This window comes from Lottia gigantea (genome assembly GCF_000327385.1).
Source record: "Lottia gigantea unplaced genomic scaffold LOTGIsca_48, whole genome shotgun sequence".
Lineage (NCBI taxonomy): Eukaryota > Metazoa > Mollusca > Gastropoda > Lottiidae > Lottia > Lottia gigantea.
Genome location: NW_008709663.1, coordinates 1,816,239 through 1,827,252, shown reverse-complemented (window position 1 = coordinate 1,827,252; position 11,014 = coordinate 1,816,239). Strand labels below are relative to the sequence as shown.

The 11,014-nt window shown below is 31.8% G+C and overlaps 1 protein-coding gene across 1 annotated transcript; it reads left to right on the top strand.

The window, feature by feature from the left end:
• Positions 1 to 9,510, top strand: LOTGIDRAFT_234244 (hypothetical protein; the record flags this gene model as incomplete). The annotated part of the gene is made up of 19 exons (XM_009061457.1): positions 1 to 60; positions 606 to 686; positions 1,195 to 1,259; positions 1,693 to 1,810; positions 2,240 to 2,380; positions 2,815 to 2,919; positions 3,374 to 3,476; positions 4,049 to 4,126; positions 4,389 to 4,459; positions 4,864 to 4,950; positions 5,330 to 5,423; positions 5,964 to 6,038; positions 6,671 to 6,735; positions 6,996 to 7,097; positions 7,401 to 7,556; positions 7,854 to 7,955; positions 8,458 to 8,554; positions 8,889 to 9,005; positions 9,364 to 9,510. The coding sequence occupies 19 exons, from the start codon at positions 1 to 3 to the stop codon at positions 9,444 to 9,446; spliced, it is 1,800 nt and encodes a 599-aa protein (XP_009059705.1). The 3' UTR covers positions 9,447 to 9,510.
• Between the last annotated feature and the right edge of the window lie 1,504 nt (positions 9,511 to 11,014).

Below are 11,014 nucleotides of genomic sequence, written 5' to 3'. Positions count from 1 at the left end.
ATGGATTTGAACATAATAAAACAACTTCAGAGAGATCAACTGGCCCATATGTTAGAGTCGGTAAGTTTGCTTTGGCGTTAAAAAAAAAAACAATTTTGTGTCTGTAAAATGCCAACTTTTTTAACACTTCTGCTCAGTTTATTGGACCTATTTGAGGTATGAAGAAGCTACAAAGCCAAACGTAAGACTATTTTGGACTATAAGTGTCTGGAATCTGAAGGAAAGCCTGGGAGCAGGGGTATCTTGGCTCGGTGGGAGATCAACCCTACAAAAAATGAAATGAGGAAGTCTTTCAACATCTAAACACTGTCAGTTCAGTTTATGCCAAATAAATCTAATAAGTGCACTTTTATTTGCCAGTATTTTTATTCAGATAAATGTTCATTTTAACTATGTCAAGCTATTAAGAACTGTGTCTAATACCGGTACCTCAGGCTTGACATTTTGCTGTATTACTATTTGCGAGAACACAATCCTATCAAATTTATGCATTTACTAACTACTGTAATACAAGGTAATGTTTAATGATATCAAGGTATTAGACAGAGTTACTGTTACAGCAGTAGGGTGTTAGGTAATGATATTATTTTTGTTATATTATTTAGGATCCTGGAAAGAAAGATTTAGTGATTGATCCTTGTTTTACCAAATTATTAGATCGTATTGCTGGTGTCACTTTTCTGAAGGTGTGTCAAGTTCTCTTCTTTTTGAGAATTAAGTTTACATCCTACCTTTTGCACCCAAATGTCTAATGAAGACCTTTTGGAGGCATTATGTGGTTGGATTTATAGAAAGACAGAAAAACCAACATACATAAAATTGGAATGCTTATAAAATTATAGAAACCTACCCACAGATGGAAGATCTTTATTTTTAAAAGAAAGAGAGCAAAAAGAAAAGTCTTGTACCAGATTGTCTATTGGTGTTAACAAACTTGGATAGTTTTCAAAAATATAACTGGCCACATATCCTAGAAACGATCTTAGCATTAGATTGTAAGACCCTAGAACATCTTAAGGCTAAGATCACTGGAGAATACTCAGCCTGGAATCCAGCTTTTTAATGTTTTTGACTGTATTAAGTTTAGAATAGTATCACCCTCACCCTAGAGTCAATTTCCAAGTGAATTTTAAGAGAAAAGCTTTTATATATGAGTGATTTTAGTTTTTATCTGATATTTGTTTTATATTTCAGCAACATGGGGTGGATAAGATTTTTAAACTGGATCCAACACAGAAATCATTGGGTGGAAGTGAAATGTAAGTCTGGATTTCAGGATTTCAATTCTTTAAATATCTTAACCCATTCAACACCAGCAATACAAAATTAGGTGATATATACCCAAACCGCTGGTGAAACCGCTGTTACCAAGTGATGTTACTAAGTGATGTTACCAAGTGATGTTACTAAGTGACGTTACCAAGTGACATCACATAACCTTAAGGTCACAAGCTTTGATTTATCTAACTGGAGTTCAGGGTATATCATGTTTTCTATCAATTATACTCCAAATCTGAATAATATTGGTTCCTTTGATTAAAAGTGTGTTTTATAAGACTACAGTGAAGATATTTTGTAACTCCTGTCCATCATCGCTGACAAATTCATTGATATCTCACCACTGCTTACATATCAGGACACTTTTCTGAAAATATCTTTTGTCAAAATTATGTTTATAATAATATTTTTCAGGAGAATATATTTTGTACGTCCGACTATCTCTACAATGAGATTAATATCTAACCATATTAACTCAGAAAGATTCGACGATACACAGAGAAATTATAAAATAGTCATGGTACCACGGAGGGTAATATTCTCATATTTGTTATACTTAAAACTAACTGGTCCATATCTCATAATTGTGGGAGCCACGATTGTTCAGTTAGTTAGATGTTAGCTCGCTAACCTGAAGGACCAGCATAAATCAAGATAATACTGTGAACCCAGTGATGGGGCTGACATGGAGAAGGGTCTAGTCGTTCAGATGGGACAATTAATCGAGGCCCTGTTTGTTTTTAGCTATATGTGTGTTTATATGTTCTATTTTTAGCTATATGTGTGTTTATATGTTCTATTTTTAGCTATATGTGTGTTTATATGTTCTATTTTTAGCTATATGTGTGTTTATATGTTCTATTTTTAGCTACATGTGTGTTTATATGTTCTATTTTTAGCTATATGTGTGTTTATATGTTCTATTTTTAGCCATATGTGTGTTTATATGTTCTATTTTTAGCTACATGTGTGTGAACGAGTGTTGGAATCAGAGGGAGTTTATGGTTCTATTGTTATTGATGAATTTAATTTAGATCTGGTTACCTTGGATACTGATTTACTTTCTCTAGAATTACCAGATTTCCTCAAATCATTTTATTTGGTAAGTATAGACTGAATGTTCGGGCAGTATTTTGTGTTGGCAACTAAATCGGAAAGGAAAAGAAGTTAAATTTTTCTTAGAAGGGGCCAGCTTCACTTGTTACTTATTTTGAATGTAACAGTACAGACATTCAAAATAAGGAATAGTTTTTTCATAATTTGCCTAGAAATAATGTTTAAGTCAGATAGCTAAGTCACCCATAGCCTACTTGGTTCTCCAAGACCTCGAGTCATCTCCTAACTTAGATAATAATATAAAATTATACAAGATATTATTCAAAATAAAAATCCATACTAGCAAGACAAGCAAAATCAGGAGTAAAAGTTGTATAGTAGTGGACTGCTCCAAAGAGAAGTACCATCAGGTGTTTCAAAAAGAGAAAGCATGATCTGCTTCATATGTTATTATTTTAACTTGTGATTTTTTATCGACAGGATGGGGACCATACTTGGTTACACACCATAGCAACATCAATCGTCCATCTTGAAAATCTATATGGTTGTATACCTAATGTCTATTGTATTGGGAAAGGAGCTAAGGTATGTTCAACAAATAATTTTCCAAAATATGATAGAAATCAAAAAAGATATACATATTTTGAAATAAAGAAATAGCAAACTTTTATTTTTGATATAGCTACTTCATTAAGGGTCTACAGACAGGCCTCTTGAACATTTGTCCCAATAACCCTATGACCTAATCTGATTGAACCAATCAAATTTTTTCACTCTCTCCCAAAATCCAATTTCTGGAGATGGCGGAAGAAATTTTATAGGTTAAAGCAGAGGTCATCAGGTACCAAAATCATCAAAAGGTTATTTTGACAAATTTTTAAGAGGGCTGTCTTTAGACCCTAACTAAAGTGGCTAAACTAGAAATAAAAGCTGATAAAAAAAAAACGAAAGGAAAGTTTGATCTAATTTTAATTAGTCTGCTCTTATAGTGAGACAAATAGAAAGGACTAACATCCTGTCTTAATTTGTTTCCCGACAGATGACCTTTGACATGATGAACATCCTATCAGAACAGTCGAGAGCAGACGCTGTAGAAAAGGAAGAAAACCTGAAAAATGGACATCTATTTATTATTGATAGAGGTAGGCTGGATTTTTAGTTTCTATTTTTAAAGTTTTTTTGTTCCCCCATGTCTTTCCTATTAGAGGATTGAATTGTAGTTAAAGGGATAGGTGCGCCATTTATTTGGACCAATCATACTTTATTCTCAGAAACTGGAATTTTTTTGCTAAGCCAATCAGTAATAGTGTTCACAGCTCACTGCCTTCAAATCTATGTGTGTTCAGAATTATCTGCGTTTGAATGTTAAAATGATAACTCGTCAATTTAAGATATTCTGTGATATATAAAAAAACTTATATAGTTATAGTGAGTAAAATTCCTAGTTTGAAGTTTTTTAATGGAATTATGTGATTTTGGTACATTTCTAGCGCTTCGGAAGACTATTTACATATATTCAAGACTAAAATCAACCCCAAAAATGGCACACCTGTCCCTTTAACAATCGATAAAGGGAATAGGCTAGTCGAATAAAGATATTTATGAACATTTGTGCCCTTTTCAAAACATAGACTAATCAACTTTGTTGTTGTTTTTACTTTGCCTAAAGGCTTGTCTAATATCAGATTGAAACTCAGATTATGTATTGTTCTAGATATTGACTATGTTACCCCATTGTGCACTCCTGTAACTTATGAAGCTCTGTTGGATGAAATTTTTGGAATTGATTGTGGTAAAGTATTTTATTTTCATTCAATTTTGGGAACCTGTTTTTGACCCCTCACCTAAATTTTCATAGAAATGCCATTGATTGGGTTTTCTTAAACAGTGCCCTGGTTTTTCAATTCTCTCCTGAATAATTTTTGTAAGTTTTGTCGTTTTACCAGTCTTTGGTTGTATATGTTAGTTATAGGTTTTGTAAGTTTTTTTTAGTTTTACCAGTCTTTGGATTGTGTTAATAGATATATAATTTTAACTCTGGTTATATATTGCAGGTATCATAGATTTATCAGACCCTATCAACAATACACAGGGTGGAAAACTTCTACTTACTAGTGAGAATGAGGTAAATAATTCTTACATTGGTCTTGAGAAATGAAATGTCCTACTATAGACCTTATTCATGTGTCAGCCATTTTGAATCCAGAACGAGGCTCATAATGCAAACCTTGAAAATGTAACGTGATGTCACTGGACAAAATCACCACCTTGACGTCTTTAAAGCCTCCTTCTTCAATCCCACTAACTCAAGACTAATATTTTACATCATTATATTTGGAATTGATTAAACTATTTAATGATACTTTTACATGAATTTTATCTTCACACATTTCTGAGAAAGGGGAGTTTTAAGCCTATTTTCTTGCTGTTGAGCGGGTGTTTAATGATGTCAAGTATTCACTCATAATTCATTTAGCCTGGCACGGGCAAGGACAGTCAATGTTATCTCATTTTATTTTTTACTTGCAGATATTTCAGAGTATAAGAAATCGTCATTTTTCCAATGTTTTTGAGTTTATTAGTAGTAAGGCGAAGGAATTAAAAACAATACATAATGTAAGTAAGTTTTACAATATCTTACCAATATAACAGTTAAAATCTTCTTTAAAATAGATTATCTTTAGCTCAATTTAGAATTTGTATTTAAAATCAAAGCTGCCAGTGGGTGTATATTACCTTGCCTGGCAAGCTATCTTGTCAGATACACACGTACAAGTCATTAAATATGAAATTTCATTCATGACTCACACTTTGATGTTGTGTTTGTGAGTAAAACATGGGAGCTGATTTTAGGAGGATTGGTCAATATTCAACTGTCAATCATTCTCAAGTTCTGTGAATATATAGGGCACTGATTGTTCAAGAAGACAGGAAACCTGTTCCCCTGTTCATACCTTCATACTAATAAGAATAATTTGGGCTCCTTTTTTTTCAGAAAAAAGATGATCTGAAGAGTGTTAAAGATATGAAAAATTTTGTGTCAAACGACCTGCAGAAACTTAAACAACAACAAAAAACTCTTGCTCAACGTAAGTTAGATATCTTGTGGCTTACCAGCGTTGATATTTCTTTTGAATTTTATCTTTAAGTAGATAGAAAGAAACATCTATATTTTACAGGGTTCACAAGGATCCTTTCTACCAGCTGATCCTTCGTCAAGCCTCTTGGTAATGATTTTACAAGGATATCAACTTAGGTTCACAAGGATCCTTTCTACCAGCTGATCCTTGGTCAAGCCTCTTGGTAATGATTTTACAAGGATAACAACTTAGGTTCACAAGGATCCTTTCTACCAGCTGATCCTTGGCCAAACCTCTTGGTAATGATTTTACAAGGATATCAACTTAGGTTCACAAGAATCCTTTCAGCTGGTCCTGGTCAAAACCTCTTGGCATTTATCTTCCCAAGGTTATCTGTACCTATTTACAGCTGGGTCGACTGGAATAACGAGTGAAGAAGACAAGATCATCGGACTTTCACACTTTTAGATACTGACAGATGAGATTTGACTTTGTATTTTATATTTTTGTGTGATTCTGATTTGTTTAATCGACTATATTTTGTTTCAGATATTGGTGCCTGTGAAACCATCATGAAATCTAAAACTAAAGCTAATTTTGAAGAACATACACAGATAGAACACAGTATGTAGAATCTAATACGTCCTGTGCCTGTGCTTTCGTAACGTTGTTTCCATTGCTATGTTACAACCTTTATTCTCTAGTCTTCCAAGATATTGTTTTCTTTAGATTTGAATGTCATTTGTCCAACGGTTTACATTTTATTATAAGAATTTCCACATTACATTTGGCACATTACCTTAATCCTGTTGGCTTTTCATAAAAATCAGTACAAGCAAGACAATTTCGTCAATCAAAAATCTCGTCCAAAGAATGGCAAAACGAAATTCAAAGTTGTATAGTAGTGAACTCCTCAAATGAAAAGTACTATCAGGTGTTTTGAAAAGAGTAAGCATGGTCTGAGTCTGGCCTGCCATTTTCAAATATTTGATCATTTTACATGAAAGAATGGCCTGTGGTCCCCCCTGGAAATTTTTATGGCCCAGCTTGGCCCCTACACCTGATGTATCCTAGAAACGCCACTGTTCCAAAGTCTGGAAGTGATTTAGAAGCTTCTTAGATGTAAAATGGTCCCAACATATATTGAAAGTGTGAAGGGTAAGAGGTCATTTGGAAGAAAAGAAATCAGTAATCCTAGGTATTGTTTATAATATTAACCTGTATTGAAATAAATAAATAATGTTTAACTATTGTAGGTATTTTACAAGGAATAGATTCTAGAGGCTCCATTACTTATATTGAGGAATGTCTACATAAACAGGTAACTACATTATTTCTTAGTGCCGCTTAATTGAAGAGTTCTGAACAGGTTAAGTCTGTTTCAATTCTACCCTCAATTAAATGTCACAGAAGTAGAATATGCCAATTTGAATTCTGTCTACAGCTACTATTATTTCGGCACGTTCTGAACATTGTTCTAAATAGTTTTAATGAACGTTCTGTTGGTTCTATAAATCCTGAATATGTATCTCTTACAGAAGTCAAATTTAATGTTCACTCGGGCTCTTTATTTAATTTCAGATCAACTGGTTGTCTGTATTAAGATTAATTTGTCTGTTATCATTGACAGAAGATGGAATTTTACCAAAAGATTATAAAAATCTTCGTACACAGTTTCTACATGTAAGTCATCTTTAGCTAGCACTGGGCCAAATAGGTTGAAAATATTTATTGGAATAAAAATCCTGGTTCTCAAACAATCTTAAGATCAAATTTTGATTGTTCTCTTGTTAAATTTAGACTGGAATCGCGAAGGGTCTTATCTAACACTTAGTTTTAGTAGAATTGCAGGAACCACAGACGTCTGATTGAAAATTGAAAATCGATGAATTGTTACAATGTCCCCAATACACATACAAAATTAAGAAAACCTCTTTGATATCCCTTTAAACATCTTATATTGTTTTCGTCCTCAACTCGTTTCAGAGTCATGGTTTTGAGTTGATGACGTCATTATTCAATTTAAAGAAAATGGGTATTTTTACCGAACAAGAAATACCTCAATCAGCAAAATCTTTAGGAAAGATGGCGTCCATAACAAAACGTAGTCAGTTTAAAACTATAAGTAAAAGACTCAATTTAGTAAGCAGATTTTATTTATCTTCTTCAATAAGATTTGAACATTAAGAGAGGGTATATAAAACAAAAAACACAAGGAAATATATTATGGTATAAAACACTTCTTTAATAACAAAGTACATAACATTTCAACACAATTTACATGAGTTGTCATCAGATGAAATAATGAGAGAAAAAAACAAAACCAAATATATAAGCACAATGTGTCCTTGTCAGGGGAATGAAGACAAGTGTAAATTCAGTTGAACATATTAAAGACGGCCCTAGAATGTGTATCTCATCTATTTCATTGAATTGCAGGTACCGAAATCTCCAGAAAACGTCAATCTGCGTATTCCAGATGATATGGCGTATGTTTTTAACGGAGCTTATTCACCTTTAACTTGTAAACTGGTGGATGTGGTAAGTTTGGAGGGTTCAAATTGACCTAGTTTATCTGTCCAACTGTTTCAGGTAATGTTAGAGTGATGTGAGAATAAAATTCTCATTAAAAGCACGAGCCTGGGTCAGGAAGTTAGAACTAGCCTAAGAAGGAAATCAATCAGAATCAGAAAATGATGTCGGATTACGCAGAATGTCAGAATACTCAGATGTCGGATATCATAGAGTACACTGTATATATTTCTAAGTGCTATGAAATTTAGTTTATTTAAAGGATTGATATAGAAGAACTATTAACATTCTATATATACGAAAGGCTTCTCCTCATAAAAAAGGTAGTGTTAGTAGAGTAATGTACAGAACAAAGCCTGGAATAGGCGAGGTACAGTGTTCGGTGAGGACAAAGATGGATACAGTAGAAAATAGAAGTGATCACATGACAAATGGGTCTGAACACGATTCGATTCTTCTATTTTGGTTAAAGATACATGCTGATGCTATAATAAAATATTTTCTATTACAGATTTTATCTCGAGACAGTTTAGTAAATTTAGAAGATACATTTAAAATGTTACCAGGTGGCGTTTATCATGAGAGGACGATTTCTTCTACACCAAAACGTAAATAATTTTATAATTATTCTACATTCTTAATGAGTTTATAATTAAGAGAGGAAAAAATATTCCTAATTTCAAGTATGATAACTGTGATATTTTACAAGGATCCTGTATACTAGCTGGTAGTGATAAGGCCTTATGTGACAGAGCATTGGAATTACGGGAACCACAGACATCTGATTGCAAATTGGAATGGTGCAAATTGATGCTATTAGTGTCCAGGATACACATAAAATTGAAAAAAAAACTTTTCCGTCACTGGGCAGAGTGAAATTCTGCTCTTAATATGATCAAACTATTCTGTGAAGCCTTTGAAATATTTTCACTTGTATTACAGCAACTGGAAGTTATACAAAACAGACCCGCCCAGAGGACCAGATAGTACTGGTATATTTCCTCGGGGGATGTACCTTCTCTGAAATTACAGCTTTACGCTTTCTAGCTAGATCAAAAGGTACAGTATTAAATCTTTTTATAGACTTTTTACAGACTTGTTTAAAACTTTGCCTATTTGTAGGTGACTAAAATCTTTTTTATCTAACAAAAGTTATTGAATACAATCATAACACCTGAAATTGAATTCTGATTTACTGGTAAGTCACAATTTTTAACATTATCAGTAAAAATGGTAATATTTTACAATGAAGACTTTTACATAAACCTTTTTAAAGAAGACTTGTACCAAACATTCCCGAGTCTTACCATGTAGAGTGTAGTTTCAGACAACCAAGATTTTTTCCTGCAGCGATATTGTGAACCTTTTACATGACATCTCTAGCTGCGAACATATATTCTTATATTTTTTATTATAGGTTACAAAATCACTATAGCAACCACTGCCATAGTAACTGGTAATAGTTTTTTAGATTCCGTCATGGAACGAAAACCAATATAACCAAAATTATCATCATCATTGTTATTTTTGTTTATATTTATAAAATAAACTTGTTATATTCCATAGATTTCAAGTCAAACAGCATATTCCTATCTCTTACTAAATGATTTACTACAAACATCATATTTATTCGGTTTCACTTACTAAATGATTTACTACATACATCATATTTATTAGGTTTCTCTTGCTAAATGATTTACTACAGACATCATATATATTAGGTTTCTCTTACTAAATGATTTACTACAGACATCATATTTATTAGGTTTCTCTTGCTAAATGATTTACTACAAACATCATATTTATTCGGTTTCTCTTACTAAATGATTTACTACAAACATCATATATATTAGGTTTCTCTTACTAAATGATTTACTACAAACATCATATATATTAGGTTTCTCTTGCTAAATGATTTACTACAAACATCATATTTATTAGGTTTCTCTTACTAAATGATTTACTACAAACATCATATTTATTAGGTTTCTCTTACTAAATGATTTACTACAAACATCATATTTATTAGGTTTCTCTTACTAAATGATTTATTACAGACATCATATTTATTAGGTTTCTCTTACTAAATGATTTACTACAAACATCATATTTATTAGGTTTCTCTTACTAAATGATTTACTAAAAACATATGATATTTCTGAGGTTTCTCTTACTAAATGATTTATTACAGACATCATATTTATTAGGTTTCTCTTACTAAATGATTTATCATATTCATTAGGTTTCTCTTACTAAATGATTTACTACAGACATCATATGTATTAGGTTTCTCTTACTAAATGATTTACTAAAAACATCATATATATTAGGTTTCTCTTGCTAAATGATTTACTACAGACATATTTATTAGGTTTCTCTTGCTAAATGATTTATTACAGACATCATATTTATTAGGTTTCTCTTACTAAATGATTTACTACAAACATCATATTTATTAGGTTTCTCTTGCTAAATGATTTATTACAGACATCATATTTATTAGGTTTCTCTTACTAAATGATTTACTACAAACATCATATTTATTAGGTTTCTCTTACTAAATGATTTATTACAGACATCATATGTATTAGGTTTCTCTTACTAAATGATTTACTACAGACATCATATTTATTAGGTTTCTCTTACTAAATGATTTACTACAAACATCATATGTATTAGGTTTCTCTTACTAAATGATTTACTAAAAACATCATATATATTAGGTTTCTCTTGCTAAATGATTTACTACAGACATATTTATTAGGTTTCTCTTACTAAATGATTTACTACAGATCATATTTATTAGGTTTCTCTTACTAAATGATTTACTACAAACATCATATTTATTAGGTTTCTCTTACTAAATGATTTATTACAGACATCATATTTATTAGGTTTCTCTTACTAAATAATTTTTTACAAACATCATATTTATTAGGTTTCTCTTACTAAAGGTTTACAACAGATATCATATATAACATTTATCAGGTTTCTCTAGCCTGCTGCAGAGGAACGAATCCGTTGTTGTCTGAAACTGTTTTAAAAAGAGTAACCTCCCTTGCAATACT